This window comes from Gopherus flavomarginatus, chromosome 12 (assembly GCF_025201925.1).
Source record: "Gopherus flavomarginatus isolate rGopFla2 chromosome 12, rGopFla2.mat.asm, whole genome shotgun sequence".
In the NCBI taxonomy this organism is placed as follows: domain Eukaryota; kingdom Metazoa; phylum Chordata; order Testudines; family Testudinidae; genus Gopherus; species Gopherus flavomarginatus.
This window is the reverse complement of record NC_066628.1, coordinates 33,254,035-33,273,828: the sequence shown is the minus strand read 5'-3', so window position 1 is coordinate 33,273,828 and position 19,794 is coordinate 33,254,035. Positions and strand designations below refer to the sequence as shown.

General features: G+C 39.5%; 1 protein-coding gene across 1 annotated transcript in view; it reads left to right on the top strand.

Moving 5' to 3' along the window:
* TBCD (tubulin folding cofactor D) overlaps nt 1–19,794 on the top strand; it is a 160,995-nt gene that overhangs the window by 8,702 nt on the left and 132,499 nt on the right. Inside the window, 6 exon segments of the mRNA XM_050919182.1 lie at nt 703–753; nt 977–1,074; nt 3,078–3,179; nt 9,164–9,310; nt 10,226–10,281; nt 13,081–13,213. Coding sequence (XP_050775139.1) covers nt 703–753; nt 977–1,074; nt 3,078–3,179; nt 9,164–9,310; nt 10,226–10,281; nt 13,081–13,213 — 587 coding nt within the window.

The following is a 19,794-nucleotide window of genomic DNA, read 5'->3' as shown; positions in this document are numbered from 1 at the left end:
GTCCACATTCAGTATAATAGTGCCCTTCATTTGCAGTGCTGTATCAGAAATATGTGATTGACTGCTTGATCTTGGGAATGGAGAACTACAGTGAGATCAGCAAGTGGAGGACAGCAGCAAACAGGGTGAGGAGGTATAACTGTGGCCTCACTCACACCTCTTCATCTCTGTGCTTATAGGTTGTCCCTTAGCAATGTGGAAGAGGCCTAGAGGAAACTGTATGGGTCTGTGGGTGTCTTTACTATGAACCCCACACTACATTAATGGACAGGATGCATGATACGGGTAACTTCTCTGAGAATTTTGTACTCTTTGGTACTCTGATATGCAGTGGTGGGCAGTGTCGTATTTATCCATTAAGGTGGACAAACTTTAGTATAAGTTTTTTAGCAGGGAGTATATTTAAATAAAATCAACACTTTCTTCACTCTAAAGATACATCTACACTATGAGCTAAGGATTTGATTCCCAGCTCACATACACATAGTAGCACAGGGAGATGCTAAGTATGTATCCCATGGGTTCAGGCAGGTTTGTACTCAGCACAACTAAGTTGTGCCTCCGTTATCCATGCTACTGCGGCTACACTAGTATTTATACAGGTGTGTGTACATGAGGTGGAAGTCGCACATCTACCTCATAGTGTTGATTTAGCCTAATTAAGGACATCGCACTTGAATAATTTAAATCTCTTTTTTTCAGTTATAATGGACAAGTACCAGGAACAACCTCACTTGTTGGATTCACACCTAGGTAGGAACATCATCTCTGTATGTTTTTTGTGAATATTTTTTGACACAAGCTGCTCAACTTAAATGATTCATGTTTGCCTAGTAAGCCTGCTGTGGCTGATGTTAAACAGTATGCTATGTACTGTTGTACAGCCACTTCCTAACTTTTTGTGATTAGAAACATGCAGACTAATTCTAATGCTTTCTGTGTTTTATTTCTCCCTTCTCCCCTCCTTCTTCTCTAGAGTGGATGATGCATTTATTGCTGGATATAGTGCAGGATAACAGGTCTCCTTCTCCACTAGTACATCTGGCTTTTAAATTTCTTTACATCATTACAAAGGTATAAATGAATTTTTTTAATAATAGAGACTTTAATCAACTTATTTGTTTAAGAATGACTTTCTTTTTATCACTCTTGGAGTGATTTTATATTTCAAAATATTGCAGTTGAGTTTTGAATTAAAAATAACACAATGTAGCTTTCTGACTTACACTGTTGTGTTTTAGAACACGTTAAAATAGATTTTAAAAGATTGTATAAGGTATTCACCCATTTTTTTTCCAGTAGTGTCAATCACAGCTTAATAAAGAGCAATTATCTTATGGGAACCTCCTCTACCATTTGTGGCCATGAGGATCACTTCCCCCATTTGCAGTCCCATAATGTATCTGTGGCTGCTTCAGCAGCAGTTGTCTACGTGCAAAGTGTTTAAATACATTTAGCTGTCTTTTAAATGTGATAAGTGTTGAGTCTCTTTTTGAAAAAAGATACATATACTGTGTGCTTTTGTTCATTCTTATCTCTTGTTTCCATCTGTTCTGTTTCTCTTTTTCCATCTTCACCCTTGCTCATGCTTTTTGCCACATTCCCCTCTTCTTCTCCCCCTACATATGTTTCTCTGCTGCTTGGACCCTTCTCTCATAGACATTCTAGTCCCATTGGTGGATCTGGTCCCAGCATGTGAATTTTGTTTCCTCTCTTCCTCCTTTTACTTAGCTGTGGCCCCTAGTGCAGGGAATTAAGTAGGCTCTTCCTCCCCATTTCCTGCTATTTTGCCTGTTTTTACAGGCCTCTTGACTCTTCTTTGCATTGATGACACTGGACAACTGTAGAATCAGTTGGAAACAACAAGTTGGTACCATGTGACTTATCATCTCTCAGTGTTGAACCATTGCAGTGAAAGATCCTAAAATCAAAGAAGACAAAATATAAAACCTTTGTTCAGCAAAAGTGTTAGTTGCTCATGAGACTCAAAGTAGTAATTCATATGCTTTTCTCACTAGTAGGGTTGCAGACTAAGTTAATGCTGAAGCAGTCAGGGCCAAATCCTGGTCATTTGGAGTTCACCTTTGACTTCAGTGGGGATCGAATTTGGAGAATTCTAGAATTCCATTTTGTGTGGCAGTGGCATGTCTTCCCAATACCTGAATTTAAGAGCCACCTTGAAACACCGACTCAGTGGGTGATACCATGTCGGTAGTGTTCTGACTGCTCATCTCTTTGGTTTGCTTGCTATCTTATTAGCAGAGGGGCAGTAATGGTATTCTCATAGTTCTGGATGGGAGGGGTGGGGTGGAGAAGAAATTTTTGCCATAAAAATCGAGCAAAAGAAAGGATGATGGAAAAATGTTGTGGATCTCAAAATTACATGGTTGGTTTCGTCATATGTAGCTGTTTAGTTTCTGGACTACTGAAGTATAGTATCAACAGTAACATTAAATGCATTAGGAGGGCGCTGGGCATTTCTTTATCAAATTATTATAAGTTAATATTTTAAAGTTGAGCTAGTTAAATTCTGCTACTGACTCTAAATTAGTTGATGATAAATCAAAAGACAAGATATCCCAGCTTGTCACCCAGTAACAGCTTTAGATAGTAGAGTTTGGGTACATCCAGACTACCCGCCCTATTGGCAGGTAGCGATTGATTTATTGGGGATCGATATATCCTGTCTAGATGAGACGCGATATATCGATTCCCCCCGAACGTGCTCCCCGTTGACTCCGGAACTCCACCGGAGCGAGCGGTGGTAGCGGAGTCGACGGGGGAGCCACGGACATCGATCCCGTGCCGTGAGGGCCTGAGGTAAATCGATCTAAGATGCTTCGACTTCAGCTACGCCATTCACATAGCTGAAGTTGCATATCTTAGATCGACACCCCCCAGTGTAGACCAGCCCTTTGTGACATGTAGTGTTTTAAGATACTACCAGTTTATTTGAAAGTTAATTCATATTGCTACTGTACGTACTGAACATCATGTGTAAGATGCTTCCAAAAGTCGTCTTTGTATTATTTTCCTTGAACATGTTTTATTAAATTATGAAGTCATTTCTTTGGTAGGTACGAGGGTATAAAATTTTCCTCCGACTGTTTCCTCATGAAGTAGCTGATCTGCAGCCTGTTTTGGATATGTTTGCAGATCAGAATCCTAAGGACTATGAGGTGAGATTGTCTCCCCACCCCTTCTGTTTGTTTTAAAAGGAAAAAAAGCCTAAGAGGGTATTATGTAGAAATGAAAATGGAGCAACATAGCTTGATACAATCAATCTATCTCAAACTGGATATAAAATTTTATATATATATATATATATATATATATATATATATATATATATATATATATATATAATCGCAGCTGTCCCTTTTCACGCAGGTGTGTGTAAGTGGCTTGCACGCTCCTGGAAAGGAGACACAGACCTCTCTGTGGAAAGGACTCTCTTGTCCGGGAATGTGTGAGCCACCGCGGCAGAAAACAAGTTATATTTTGGGCACATTGAGGAAAATCATAATGTATCTGGGCAGGGCCGGCCTTAGGATTTATGGTGCCCTAGGCGAGATTATTAAACTGGTGCCCCTGTGCCTGATCTGCTCTTAGCAACACAAACATAAGCTTATAGTATTGGAAAACTTGCCACATTCACATTATTAAAACCAGTTTAACTTAATTAAGCACACTGTAATGCTGATGGACTAGCACTAAAGAAGCAGCACTATAGAAAAAATTCTGATATGACAGAATGATGCAAATAATACTTTTTTTTAATTTATCAAAATTTTATTGGAAATTTATATGAAGAGGTATTGAAACAAAGATTTGTTTTTAATTAAAAGCAATCTTTCTGGCTTTTTTGGCTGCAAAATCAGTAATAATGTCATCATATGACAAAGACAAAGTCATGTCTTGTTCAATCGCAAGAACGGCAAGACCAGTCAAGCGTTCCTGACTCATTGTAGAGCAGAGATAGTTTTTAATGAGCTTTAGTTTTGAGAAACTCTGTTCTCCTGGTGCTACTGTTACAGGAATTGTCAGTAGAATACAAGTGGTAATGTACACATTAGGATATATGTCAACAGGTTTGCGGGTATGAATAATCTGTACAATGTCCATCACCGATTTTGCATGTGGCAACATTGATGACAGTGTACTCAATTCTTCGTACAGTTCAAGTCCATTTAAATCAAAACTATCACCATGCTTCAGGAGGCTCTCTAGATTCTTGCACTTTGTCATTAGTTGCTCTTGTTTTCCTATTTCATTGAATTTAGTTATGTCATACAAAAATCCAAACCGTTCATGGTGTACTTGCAAGGTATTAAACCTTTCATCAACAGCAGATACTGCTTTATCCATCACAACATTAAAAAATTCAACCTCAAATTTCTTTTCTGGATCGTCTATGGGCATGATCTGCTGTACAGATTCTTCACAAAGAAGTGTCCCTGGCCTTTTTAACGCATATTAACTATGTATTTACTTTATGAACATTGGAGAAAACATTGTGAAAATGTAGAACATTGGCTGCCCAACTTCTGGGCTGGCAAAAGTTATACTGATTCACAAGGGAAAAAAAAAGCAGGAGAATCTTAGTACAACATATGGTCACTCTATACCAGGGGTCGGCAACCTTTCAGAAGTGGTGTGCCAAGTTCACTGTAATTTAAGGTTTCTCGTGCCAGTAATACATTTTAATGTTTGTAGAAGGTTTCTCTCTATGTCTATATTATATAAATAAACTATTGTTATTATTTGAGGTCTTGACCACCGGTCCTGCTCAGGCCACTGCCAGCTGAGTAAATGAAACCCCAAACCGGCAGCGGGCTGGTGGCTGGAACCCTAGACAAGGATCCCAGGCCCTGCTCAGCCCGCTGCTGGTCTGGGGTTCTGACCACCAACCCTGCCAGCCAGGATCCCGGCCGCCAACCCCCCCTCAGCCCGCTACCAGTCTGGGATTCTGCTCACCCAGGCTGGCAGGAGGCAGAGTGGGGCTGGCGGCTGAGCTCCTGACTGGCAAAGGGCCGGCAGCTGGAACCCCGGAGTAGCAGTAGGCTGAGTGCTGCTGGCACCCCAGACTGGCAGCAGACTGAGCCACTCAGCCCGCCACCGGCCCTGCTCAGCCCGCCGCCGGCCCTGCTCAGCCCGCCGCCGGCCCTGCTCAGCCCGCCGCCGGCCCTGCTCAGCCTGCTGCCGGCTGAGTGAATGGAACCCCAGGCTGACAGCAGGTTGAGTGGTTCAGCTGGCCTGCTCAGCCCACTGCCAGCCTGGGGTTCCTTGGGGGTCCCCAGGCCAGCAGCAGGTGCTGAGTGGGGCCGATGGCTGGTATCCCAGCTGGCAATAGGGCAGCAGCCGGAACCCCAGAGCAGTGATGGGCTGAGCCGTTCAGCCTGCTGCTGCATACCATCAAAAATCAGCTCACCTGCCACCTTTGACACGTGTGCCGTAGGTTGCCGACCCCTGCTTTATACACTAGTAAGGAGATGAGCATATTACAGTTGTTGGAGGGCTCTTATCAGGAGTAACAGGCTATAGGAAAGTCAGTCAACATTTTTTGTTTCTCTGATGAAAACTGGCCCACTCCCTGCCTCAAACCAAACCTGTCACTAATAATTGTCAACAACTTAATTTTCTGTTTTTGGCTAAGATATTGATTTTTAAAAAAAAAATATTGAAATTGGATTCAGGATTGTTAGTAAGAATTTTTGGCAAACAAAGTTGTTAAATGACAATCTAAATGGCAACACAGTACTGCTTTCATGCTTGGCTCACCCCTCAGCCCGCTGGTCCAACAGCTGCAGTAGAGGAGGAGATAGGTGGAAAACTGCAGGACCCCAAAATCCACCTCTTAGGGTGCAGAGTGGCAACAGCAGCAGCAAACCCTCAGGTCCAATCACACGCCAATGGGCACCACCACCAGCCTTATGGACCATGGTGAAGTTAGCACAGCATCTGATCTCAGGGACAGGGCACCCATGGAGCCACAGCAGCTCATCCTGCCCTGTGCAGCTCACCCCGGATGAGATGGATTGCTGGCAGCTGCCAGCCTGGGGGAGAGGCGCTCCCCAGCTAGGGTGGCCAGATCCAGATGTCCTGATTTTATAGGGCCAGTCCCGATATTTGGGGCTTTGTCTTATATAGGCAGTGTGACATTCCAATTCTGGCTGCCTGCCCAGGAAGTGAGTTACTTTCACTTTCATTCCTCAGCAAGCAGCCAGCCAGTCTCCCCTCCCTCCCAGCACTTCACCCAACCTAGCCCTGACGGAGGGGAGGGAGGAGAGAGAGAGGGGTGCTCCTGGGGAGGAGGGAGAAAGGAGGGGGTGCTCCGTGGGGCAGGGGGGAGAAGAATGGATGTTATGGGAGACAACAAAGGATACTGGTTCCAGAGCCACAGAGCCTGCCTTACCTGACCTCAGCCGGGGGGGAAAGAGTCACACTCACAGGTGAGCTCCTTTCCCAACCCCCACCCCCTCCCCTTCCCAGAGACCCCAGCAGCCAATCCCATTCCTCAGACTGTGCTGCATTCGGCTCTCTCTAGGACCCAGCAGCCCTGCTTCTACACTGTCTGGGCTGCCTGGAGAGTGGTGCCCCCAGGCAGAGTGAGGCCCTACACAGTTGCCTATTCTGCCTATGCCTAAGGACGGCCCTGTATCTGGGCAAAACATATCTGTTACATCTTTACTATTGATTGCCCAGTCCTGGAAAAAACCCCAAAACGTTAAACTGTTTAATTGCTGACACCTTTTGCCTTTTCACTGAGGAGTAAATTCAGGAGACTAGGTGATGAAACTGTGTTGTGAAAAGGCAAAAAATGATTTTGCCATGTAGCCAGCTGATGTAATGTTTGAGATTGCTGAGAATGTTCTAGGCAGGAGAGTCTGTTTGCTTAAATATTTTTTTTCTATCCAACAAGATGACATGGTGTGAACTGTATAGTTCTTGAATTACCGCTAAAGGTGGTGATTGAGTCCAAAATTTGTGGTGGTTGACTGCTCAGTTAGGAAAACTGTACAAATGTCTTGTTGAGATTGAATTAAAAAAAAAACAACTTCCTTTATACTGCTCAAGCAACAAGGCTCATCATTGTGAAACAGTGAATTGCACTGCAGTTGGGGCTCAAAATTTACATTAGCCAGTTGCTAATTATGAATACCCTTCATTGTTCCTGCCTATGCTATGATCCAGTATACCATTGTTATTAATAACCAACACACAAATGATAAAATGGTCAAACATAGATGTGGAGTTTTTATTATATCAATGTTTTGATTAAAATACAAGAAATATTTTCTCTCAGAATTGGCAATTTCTACTAAATTATTCAAAGATACTTTTCAACACTTAATCCGTGAATAAGTATCTTTCCAGACCGTAGAAATGTGTATATAAAGGATGAATTTGCTTGCCCAGTGAAACTTTGATTTCTCAAGTGTTTGTACTGGGGAAGCATAGACATGAGAAGTTTATGAAAAAGTTGCAGATGCTTTCTCTTGTTGTTAATTTAAAATGAGTATGTAGGAATTGCCCTTCAGTGTTTAAGGAGACATATCAATTTAAATCACACTCCTGTCTGAAAATGTTTTATCTACTGTTACAAGTAACATCTAAAAATACTGTTAAGAGATTGAAGTAGAACACATTTGTCTCTTTAGTTTTGTGCATGTGATGATGCCTACAGTAAGTTTCACTCTTTCTCCTGTATAGTCAGTTTCCCCATGTTTTTGTTGGTCTTTCATGCAACAAGAATAGAGAGAGAGATTTTTTTAAAAAGACCCAAACAAACAGGAAAATGGCAATAGCTAATTTATATGATTTTTTTTTTTACGGAGACTCTCAGGACAGGTATGATACCTGACACTTCTTTTAAACTTAGTTTTTATAAGTTTGCTAGATTTCAAGTTGATGGAGTCCCTTTAACTTGATAGCAGCTGTGACAGGAGTCCCAGGGGGAGCACACTGAGATTGCTTAATCAGGGCAGATGATCCCGAAAACTGGTGGTTATTCTAATACTTAGATTCACCAAGCCAGCAACAAAACAGCTTCTACAATACCTTACTAGTTACTCAGAAGCCAGAAATAGTTCCCTTAAAGCAACTGAGCCCTGGGCTCCCACCCAGACAGCCAAGTCAAATATGAGGATTACTGAAAACCTTGTTCATCATATAAAAAGTTCTGTCAGTCCCAAAGGATCAGATACTTTACCCCACCAGGTCAATGAATATTTCAGATCTTACCCAAATACACGCTTACAGCCAATTCTTATTAACTAAACTACAATTTATTAAGAAAAAAGAGCGTATAAGTTAAAAGATCATTTTACATATAGACATGAATAGAATTCTTAGGTCAGTTTCATTCTGAGGTCAAAGCTTAGGTGAGTGTTAGAGTTGCAAAGAATTCTTTCAGAATTAGTTTCACAGGTTATAGTCCAATATCAGGGTGATCCAGACTGGATCCGGAGACCTCAGCCTTGTGACTGAAACTTCCCCTGATAAAGCTTAAGTAGATCTGAGTTAACAGGATCAGGGCCCTAGAGTTTCTTTTATAATTCTCTGGGAGCCTCTTGATAGCCTCTTGACAGCAGTCACTTCAAAGCCGCAGTGCTTCACCCAAGGAATAAGACTTCCTATTTCATCTTCACCACCGGTACTTAGCTGCGTGGATTAGCATAAGGCAACTTCCCATCTCCAGCCATTTACAGGTAGTTTACTACAGACTTCAAAGAGAAATAAAGATAATGATATTGTTACACCCAAACTTCATCAAAATGTTAATATTCCCTTTTGATCTTGGAATCAATAGAACATAGTGACAGACAGGAACCATCTGATTACATTATCAATATCTAACAATATGAATGTAAACACACAAAAAATTACAATCATTATCTATTAATATGTCTCTTAAGGTTGAATCTGGGTCATTTTATCCTGCTAGTTGCTTAACCCTTCTGGATCAGTGTCACAGCAGCTCTTAGTATTTGGGTGCTGCCACATTCCTGTCTCCTGTGATATTCTAGGGCATGTCACATCTGAATAGCTTTCCCTGTATACTTAGGTTGCACACTCCTGAGAGCATGGTCTGTGTCTTTTTGCTCCAGCAGCATACTTGGAGCAAACAAATAAAGTTTGTTTTATTATAATGTTTTCCTAGACATGGGAGACTCGCTACATGCTCTTGTTGTGGCTCTCCATGACATGTCTGATACCTTTTGATTTGGCTCGTCTTGATGGAAATATCCTTTCTGAAGAAGGATGCACTCGGATGCCAATAATGGATCGCATACTCAATGTAGCAAAAGTAAGTGCAACTTGTCTTTCTAGGCAAAGACCTCACTGTATTTTATTATGTATGATACATTTTGACCTCTTAATTTCCAGGCCTCATTTTGCTTGTGTAATACGAAAGTGTTTAGCCAACAGTTGCAAATTCTGTGCACAGTTTTTTTCCATTCTTTAATGTTAGAAGGAAATTAAGTTTTTAATTCTTCTAAACTGGTAGGCTATTTAATTTTGAGACACTATATAGTATAAATGCATATCTTGTTAGACTAGATGATTTCAGAAGTAAACGGCTAGTGTTTTCATGCTATAAACCAAGGTTAATCAACTTGCAGTCCCAAAGGAAATTAGTTTGACTAGAGCGAACAATGATATATGAAATCGATGTGAAAAAGTACTCAACAGACTACAGCCAGCTTGTCTGAAAAGTAAAAAGAACAGGAGTACTTGTGGCACCTTAGAGACTAACAAATTTAGTCTCTAAGGTGCCACAAGTACTCCTGTTCTTTTTGCGGATACAGACTAACAAGGCTGCTACTCTGAAACCTGTCTGAAAAGTAGCATCTGTGTAGATAAACTTTCACATAAAGTTTAACCTGATGTAAAATGAAATGGCTAAGTTACAAATCCCTTCAGGATGGTTTTATAACAGCATCGAAAATGAATAGCTGATGTTATTGACATTAGGCTGTATTGCTTTAATGCAACGGTACAGAAAAGATGATCCCACTTTGAAAGATATTGAGATGAAAACTTTGATTTCTGGCATGTGGCTTGCTAAATGGAAGATTGTTTAAACTCTTACTTTCGTAGGCTTAATCCAATGTTCATAAGAGGAAACATTAAGAAGTGCATATTTTCAAACCTATTGTGTAGTTTTATTACTAATTCTATCTCTGCAAACTCTGATAGTTAATTTTCTTTTTATCTTTAGTCTTACCTGGTTGTCAGTGATAAGGCTCGAGATGCAGCTGCTGTACTGGTTTCCAGGTAAGTCTTGTGCTGATCTTGGCAAAAAAGGAAAGTGTTTTAATTTCTTAGCTTGAAAAGATTTCTATTGGCAGTCCTGGATGGATTTGCAGTATTGGCAGTAGTACATGGAATACTTTACTTGTATGAATATAGCTCTAATATATGGTGGTGAAAAGTCATTGCCATAGGGCAGCTGTTTGGCCTATCTGAAATAAGCATATTACTTTATGAGAGGATGGTTGTCTGTCACAGTTGATGCTTTTAGCAGTCTTCATCAGTTCTGCCAAAAAAATGAAATTTGAATTTCATTTTCTTGGCTGTAAGGAGTGCTCTTTAGTATAGGATTCAGAAAGGGTGGAAAATCATTCCCTGCTGCTGCTGATCACATAATATATTATGTGGATTATGAGAGAATTTCTGTCTTCAGTTCTGGTAGTTGGGCATGTTCTTGGAACACTAAATTTATGCAGATGGACTAGTAATATTTAATTTCATTCTGTGTAACAGTCCTTTTGTCATCTTTCTTCTCCCCTCCCCCCAAAAGTAGTGCTGCTATTTTCTTTGTTTTTTATTATTGTTGTCAAAGAAGCCTTAAAGTGAGTTAGACATAGGATGTTGGAACATCCTAACCACTTATCCTACATTACACGTGTTTGAGCACCAAATAAACCTACCTGTAACAAAGTTACAATAATTCTCTGTCACAGAGCTGTAAGACTGAAAGTTTGTTTCTCTCACCAACAGAAGTTTGTCCAATAAAAGGTATTACCTCACCTACCTTGTCTTTCTAATAGGCCAGTGGATATATATTTGGTGCTGACAGCAGCCTGTCGTGTTTCCTTGTTCTAGTCCAGGGATTCGCAGCCTTTCAAAGAAGAAGAGCCATTTTTTGTTTTTGTCTTTGACCAAAATATTTTGAGAGCCGCCTCACATGCAAAGCTACTTGTAGAGTTAGAATTTATCAACTAATAATAATTGAACATATTAAAGTTATTACTACTCATCAATACTTGTAATGTAACTTCTGCCATTTGAATTTGAATATAAACAGGAGGGGACTAGGGTGCAGGGTCTGGGAGGGAGTTTGGGTGCAGGAGGTGGTTCTGACCTGGGACAAGGGGTTGGGGTGTGGGAGAGGATGTGAGGTGTAGGCTCTGGCTGAGAGGCACTTACCACAGGCGGCTCCTGGCTGGCGGCACAGCAGAGCTCTGGCCCCACGCCGCTCCTGGGAAGTGGCTGGGTGCTGGCACGTATCTGCATGCCCCTGGCAGGAGGGGAGGCGGCTCAGTGCCTTGCTCCCAGCACCATCTTCACAGCTCCTGCTGCCCCCCTTCCTCCAAGGGGCGTGCAGAGATGTGCCAGCAGCCAGCCACTTCTGGGAGCAGCATGGGGCCAGAGCCCTACTGCGCTGCCGGCCGGGAGCTGCCTGTGGTAAGCGCCTCCTGGCCAGAGCCTGCACCTTGCACCCCCTCAAAAAATGGCTGCCGGCAAGGGGGCGGCCAAAGAGGCGCATATGGCTTTCGAGCTGCAGGTTGCTGACCTCAGTCAGTTTTTAATGTGTGCTCCCACCCTGCCACTTCCCAAAATAACAAACCTAACCAAACTCCTTCAAAAGAGCTGATCTGCATCTTTTTATCCTCTCTCCCACATCCCCCAAAAATTTAAAATTCCATCCACCACTTTGTACAGTAAGTTTAATTACTATAAGGCATTCATAAAGATGAGTTATGTATGAAAAGAGAAGTTTAATGGCTGGACTGAATCTAATGTCCAATCTGACTTGCCAGCAGTACTGTACATTAATGTAAGTTTCAAGCACCTGCTAACAGGATGACTCCACAAAGAAGCCCTATGTTTCTGTACAGGGCGCTATTCTGCCACCGTGTTGTCAGTCTCCCACCACCTTTTTAGTTAAAATCTAATTTGCATATGGATATGCACTCATAACAAATACCAGATAACTGAGCTGGAGAACATTGTGAAAATATTTTGATACACAATTGGATCTATTGATTCTTAATGTAAGGTTGTAACATTAGCAAAATCATCCTTCGATGATAAGTTCCAGTGACTCTTTGCCTTGCATTTTACTTGGGAGGGAATTTGATCACATGATTATTGTACAGATCAGGGAACCAGGACCCCTGGAATCCATCTTTTTCTGGGACTGTGGCTACTTTGCTGTGAGGCCTTAGGGAAATTGTTGTAATTTTTCTCAGTCTGTCTGTTTTCTCTATAAAATGGGTATATTACTATTTTTCTCAAGACGTGATAGGGATTAAATAATAAAAGGTTTTTGATATGCTCAAGTAAAGGTGCAACAAATACAGATATATTCCTTGCAATATCTAAGACTAACATGACTAAACTGCTGGTGATTTAACACTGAGCAGTAGTGACACATCTTATAATTTTTGAGCCAATTCAAATTTTCAGAGGTTGATCATTTTTATTTTTGTTTTGTTTGAGTGCAGTGGTTTCCCATAAAATTGAAACAGGAAAGATAATGGAAAGCATCTTTTTGGGGGTTCCTGAAAAAGCTTAACCATTTATAGTTCCCTACAGTTAAATTGATAAAATTCTTAAGAATTCCAGTTACAGGATGCTGCATTTATAAATGAAATGAAATGAAATATTCTAGGCTAGGTCTTCATTTGGAAATAGTAGGGTTAAACATTATTCCTACCAAAAATGTCTTGGGAAATGTCCATTTGACAGTTGCCTTTAGGAACTGAAACCAGTTTGGGTAACTAGCAAAAATAGTTACTAATTGGATTGCTCTGAATGGGTAACTTTCACTGTGTTTTTCTGTGACAGGTTTATTATCCGCCCTGATGTCAAACAAAAAAGAATGGCAGACTTCCTGGACTGGGCCCTTTCAACATTATCTAACTCATCCTTCCAGACCATGGAGGGGACTATTGTAATGGATGGCATGCTTCAGGCCCTGGTAAACACTGTTGATACTATAAAAGATACTCCAAGTAAATTAATGTGTTTATGGTGTTTTGTTCCACAATGTGCTGGTACTAAGACACATTCCTGTTAAAATTTTCAGTCTTAACAGAATTATGTTTGTATGATGTGTCATTTGGGTTTTTACTAGAAAACTTCTAAATATGAGACTTCCTTAGTGCAGGTTCTCTCATTGGAGCATTACTTGTTTTGCCATTGGCAGATAAAATAAAATATAAAAGTTGGTACCCATCCTAATTTTTAAAATATGTCTTTGAATACAAACTGGTCACTTCCTAATTCATCATTTATTTCCAATTTGGTACAAAAAGCTGAAAAAGTGGCATAATAGTGATATTAACTGACAGTGTCCAAAACGAAAAGGCCAAGATTTTCATAAGTCTGTGTCCCTTGTAAGATCATTCAGATTGGATATCTAAAATTGTTAGTGATTTGTGAAAGTCTTGGCCCAGTGTTCTGTTGAACTGGAATAATTATCTAATCATTTTACACGGGGTATTTTATTTAGACTGTCTTTGTTTAATCAAAAAAAAACAACAACCCAAACCAAAACATGTTATGTAGTATTTTTGCATTAGTCTGTTTTTCAGCTGTTGCTTCCTCCAGTGACGTTTGCAGTAAATAGTACTAAGTAGAGCCCATAAATCAAAGAGGTTTATTCCAAGATTGACATTAAAGACTAATATACTATTCATAGGAGAAAAATTATTTTAATTTCATCTCGTGTCTAACTGTAACCACTCTCTTCATCAATGATCTTTTAGGTGATTGCACTCCCCTTTCATATGTACAAATATCCAAGATGTCTTATGTAAATAAGATCGTGTTTGTGGTTTGTCCTTATTACATATAGATAACTTTAAGGATGATGTACATGCTTGATGCAACACTTCATAATATATATTATAATCTGGCATTTATTGTGATGTGTTTAGTTCCCAAATATGTTGGAGTGTGCTTTTGTTTTGGTTGGTTGTTTTTCATCAAAGCTGAGGTAACGTAAGTGCCATTAAATAAAGTGTATTCTTGCATAGTTTTATTGGATTCAGGATTTGCTAACATGCAGTGAGACTTTCCATAACTTGCATAAATTTGCCACTCCCAAATAACAGCGCTGTATGTTTGTTGTGGTGCATTACTAAACATTGATGCAAGTTTATGGGGCTGTAGTTGACTTTTTTTGGTCTTCACTAGCATCCCCAAATCAGAAAAAATGATCCTGAGCTACATTTAGAATAACTTGTCTTAAGCCTTGTTGTTCAAGAAAGGGGAAGTATTGCTCCGTATGCATTGCTGTGCTTTTTCAAAAGAATTAGAGAGCAGTGTTTCATCATCACCTTGTCAGATCTGGAAAAGCAGACTGTAGACTGTTCTGAGGTGCATGATGAAACCTGTAGGGTGTATATTACATTAGTGTTTTGTCATTCCTTTGAGTTTGGCTTTGGTTTTATCCACCTGTTCATTAATGCATGTTAAGCGAAACAGGTGAACACTTAACAAGTAGAAGCGAAACCAGAGTGTGATTTAATCCCTGGAAGCAACAGGTTTGATATGATACTTTTATTTTCTTCCCCTTGTGGGAAGGGAGCAACTATTTGGCAAATTTATGTCATTTGTATGTTCTACTGTTGGTAAATCACATTCAAGTTATTATTTAAAATGCCCTTAAACCTTTTCTTTCCTTCAGTCCTGAAGGATTTAATATCAATTATAGAAATGAGAAACAAATGGACTCAAAAGGAAGAGAGGTTTTATAAAAAAAAATAAATAATATCTTAAAAGTAGAGGAGTAAAATGAGTAATGTTTTCTTTCAGGAAATTCATTTTAGGAAGCTCTACTTTTTTTTATACTGCACACCTGTTGAAGTAAAATCATGAGTCAAAATATAGATTTTCCTTCTCCCTTGGAGAGGCTATATGGATTACATTGTACTATTCACCCTAGTTAGAATTTTGTGTAACTGATATTCAATAAAATCATTTCTGGATGGTGTGGAACAAAATGCAGCCTTGGCATATGAGCACTGAGATTTGTTAATGATCACCAGAAATCTTTATGCTATCCCTTTTGACCCTTATAGTACCTATTTTGTGGTGATAGCCCCACCTGCACAGTCTCCCTTGACTGTGAGTCTGTCCCATCCCAAACAAATGAGCAAAGACCATACCCCAGTCATGCTGAATTAGCATGATAGTAATTGATTCTGGTAAGAGATGGTCAGAAATTTATTACCCTCATGGAGTAAGGGTGAGAAGGGGACAGTTCCTTCCCTGGGCTGATTGAAATGCTTTCTGAGATTGATATTCAAAGAATGTAATTTGGAACTTGCTTTTAGTGAGCTTGGATATGGCAAGACTGTTTTGAATTAGAATGAAACTCACAAATTGTTTCAGTGCAAGTTTCAGTTCTGGTTATAGTGGATCCTCCACCTACTGCAAAAACTTTCTCTTTGTGTGCTGGAAAACCTTGACGATAAGAATATTCCACTGATCACACACAAATTCAGGAGTTCTACATTGCTTCTGGTTAGTCTGCTTCTTCATTGGTTTAAATTTCGGTGACTGGTTATGTTACTGTTTAATCTAACTCAGCATTTTAAATAGAGCAGGTACTATTGTGTCATGATTCTTGTTGAAACATGCACTGTGCATTACATATCTAAATTCCACTGAGGGGCTCGGTTTTTTTACACCTGCTGACAGTAATACATCATTTCACAACAGGTGTGCCCTAGCAGGAAGCACTGCTTGTAGTATTTCAGACTCAGTTTTTAAAAGCTTTTTTCTTTTTCTGTAACTAAAAATGCAACATTTTGAAATGTACTGTGTATTATAGATGATTTTCTACGTCTATAGAATAGGCAAGGTCACAGAAGCTGAATTATGAGGAAATTATTTATAACATCTTAATTTATGGAAACATCTAACATATTTCAAGGATCTGCATTATAAATTATCTTGGTCTGAAGGTTTGCTTTTAAACCTGCCATTATATCAAGTAGCCTTTTAGTTATTGCTGCAGGGTGTAGCACTCCCAGTTCTTGCATGACAAAGATGACATAATGTTGAAGTAGCTTAGGGCATTGAAACTTATTAAACCTTATTTAATTTGTTTTATAAGTGACTCAGTATACAAACATGAATAATAATTAAAAATGAAACATCCTACGCGGTGATTTGATGAAAGTTGGAAACCTTAAGAACTACGCTTATTTGTATCTAAGAACAGGGCATTTCCTTGAGCTGCCTCTAGTGTAAGGATTGCTTGGTAATAGTTTCACACTTATATGAATTGTGCCTCAGGGAAGAGACAGCTCTGCTACACTGTCCTTTCTGACTCAGAGGCACAAAAATAAATATTTGGTGTAAACGTTGCCCAAGTCTTTTTATATTTTTGGTGTTATCAGATAATTAGTGACTTTGGGTCTGTCTATTGCTCTTTGGGATTTTATCTTTTAAAATAAAATTGCTTAGTTCAGGGCTATAAAAAAAAAAAAAGCTGCACAAATGTAAGTAGAATGAAGCGAGGAGAAGAGAGAAGAGCATATCTTTCCAAACCCTGTAGATGGGGAGGCCACTGGCCTCTTCGCTGCAGTAATATCCCTGTCCCCTTCTTGATGGGCTTAAATGTTCCAATTTCGCATTGTGTCACCTTTGCAACTTTTCTCCTTTCTCTTTCTCAAATAAACAATTTGTTTAATTAAACTTTTTATAGGAGTTTTCATAGTGACTAGTTTGAAATCAGAATTTTAAGTATCAGAAGCCTGCTTCATTTCTTGCCAAGCCTTTATGCTGCCTTGGGCTGCTGATACTAAAGTTGTAGACGTTCAAATCTGTATGTGCTCAGTTAGTCTCATCCCTTAACCTCTGTGTAGTTAACATGGATGTCAATTAGACAGATAAATTCCTTCCACCCCCAATGGTTTTTAAAATGTTGCTTGTATCGTCAAACTTCTTGTGAAGGACAACACACTATAACTTCAGCTTTGCCCTGCATCTGTTTCCTGTGTTCCTATTAATGTATGAAAAGCAGGTAATTGCATACTTTATTATTACCCTTTGAAATAGTTGCTGTGCAGAGTTTCACACAAGAAGAATTTGAATGCAATGTTGAGTGTGGTACAGAGCCAGACTATAGCAATTCCTGGTGGTAAAATTTTGGTATTAAAATATTTTTATACTTCAAACCAAGAATCTTTAATAAAATATATTGCATGAGGACATGATTTTAAGGATTGTCTTTTTTGCAAAAAGTTCAATTATTCTCTTGCTTTACTGTCTGGTATAGTTATGCTATTGGGAGGTAATGAGACAGCTCTAGCTCTTCCTTATGTACTTACGGAATCTTTGTATAGGACCACTCAGCTCAAAAACCACAAAATCCAAAGTTTGAAAGTAGGTGAATATAAACTTAGCTTTCAGTGGATCAAAATTTAGAGAACTTGTGACAAGTGAACTGTTGTGATTACTCTGCATAAAATTATGCTACATATTGAAGTTTGCATGACAATGTGCTAAACAGCAAGTTCAAATATGCTACATATAGCTATATATAATATAGAGATAAATGTGATTGCTCTACTGAAGGAATACATTTATGAAATATGCTAGTTTCCGATCTGATGTAAACAGAAATTATATGAGGAATAAAATAATAAATGGTCATAATTGAGTTATTTTATCATAAATTACATTAAATAATCTTTTCATTTCGGTGAGGTCCATTATTCTGACTGTTTTTCATCTTAATGTTTTGTCTACATTTTTGTACTTAGTCCAGAGGCTGACATAGCTGATAGTTTTCTGCATATTATTCACTTGACCTCTAGGGGTTGCTCTAGAGTGATAGAATAGCCTGTTTCCTCGCCTCCCTCTGAAGGTTGGGATTATCCCTCCTCATCTTGGTTTATCAGAGCCAGAGGATAGCTTCATACTTGTGTCTCCTGTTTGACAGCAAGACGTGCTTGTTGCCAAGCAGTCAGGCCACCCTTAATAGTGATGATTTGTATAGCTTGGGGAATATGTCCCAGAGGTAGTACTGATTCATACATCTCATAAAGGCTTGGCCTAAATGGGATATGTAGACAACTGGAAGGGGAGAGGTGTGTGCGTGTGTGTGTGTGGTGGTTGTTTGTTTGTTTTTTTCTTCACAATTACTAAAACTAGTTTTTGTTTGTACCTTACAGCATGTTGTTTCTAAAACAACAAAACCAGACTTGACAGTCAGATCATTGGTAATATGGCAATGATTTTCTTTAATTGTAGGTGGCATAATTACTTAAAGGAGAGGGAGTTACATACCTTTCAACAGGTTGGTTAAGTAGGCATATATTTTATGTTCTTATTAAAGTGGAAGGAACATGGCGTAACTTTATGATTACCTGGTGCATCCAATAGGTAGCTTCTTTAAATTCAATATTATTTATTGCTGACCTTAAAATTTTCTAAATAGGAGGAAAACAAAGCATATTAACTGTTCCCTTTGTATCATATTTTTCTAAGAATAGTGTACTTTGATGTTTTTCTTGCTTAAAGGCAAGAAAACTGATTGTAAATAATCTTATTTGCTCTCTGTTTACTCTCTGACTTTTCTCCTTCTCTTTTCTTTTCCATTCTCCTTTCACTGGAGTGAAATTTAATCTTTCACATTTAATCTTCTTTTAATTTTTAAAACCATCCAATATGTGCTTTGGGATTGCAGAGTTGTTCTGAGTCCATCGCTATACCTTGTACACATAAACAACCAATCCTGTATGCCAGGAGAAAATATGCATGCTACTTTTTTGAGACCACCATGCAATTAAAATGCCTTTTGTTTTCCCTGGAAAATAAATTGTGTACATTTTAAGTTATTTAGTGGTGATACAAAGGATTTCTTTAAAAATGGGGCCTGTGCTTGGTTTTTGCTTTTTTCTATAATGTATAAAGGAAGCATGATTTTATTATTATTTTTTTTATGTCAGAAATATCTGGACTATCAAGTCAGGTTTTCCCTTACTCTTCTGGAAGATCTCTTGGGCATCTAAGAACACATTTATTTGGAGTTCTCACAACTTGATTGTTACTTCACCTGGCATCTTAAAACAATTTGCTGGGAGAAAGTGATATGGGTGTTCGTTTACACAGGGGCGGCTCTAGCTTTTTTGCCGCCCCAAGCACAGCAGCCAGGCAGCCTTCGGCGGCTTGCCTGTGGGAGGTCCGTTGGTCCCATGGATTTGGTGGCAGGTACATCGAATCCGCGGGACCGACGGACCTCCTGCAGGCATGTCGCCCTTGCAGGTACGGCAGGGCCCTCCCCCCCCCCCGCGGCTTGCTGCCCCAGGCATGCGCTTGGAGCGCTGGTGCCTGGAGCTGCTGCTGCGTTTACTTTGAGAAGACACATTTATCTAAAACATCTTTTACAGGAGCATAATTATTAGTGGAAGGTTTTATCTGTTGCTGTATTGTGTTTTTGGTTGTACAAAAGAGTCTTTTGATCTTTTTGACCTACTCCATCTCTTCAACCATGACCATTTTATCTCCTGGTGAAAACATGCTAGCTGTTAAGTTGGGATT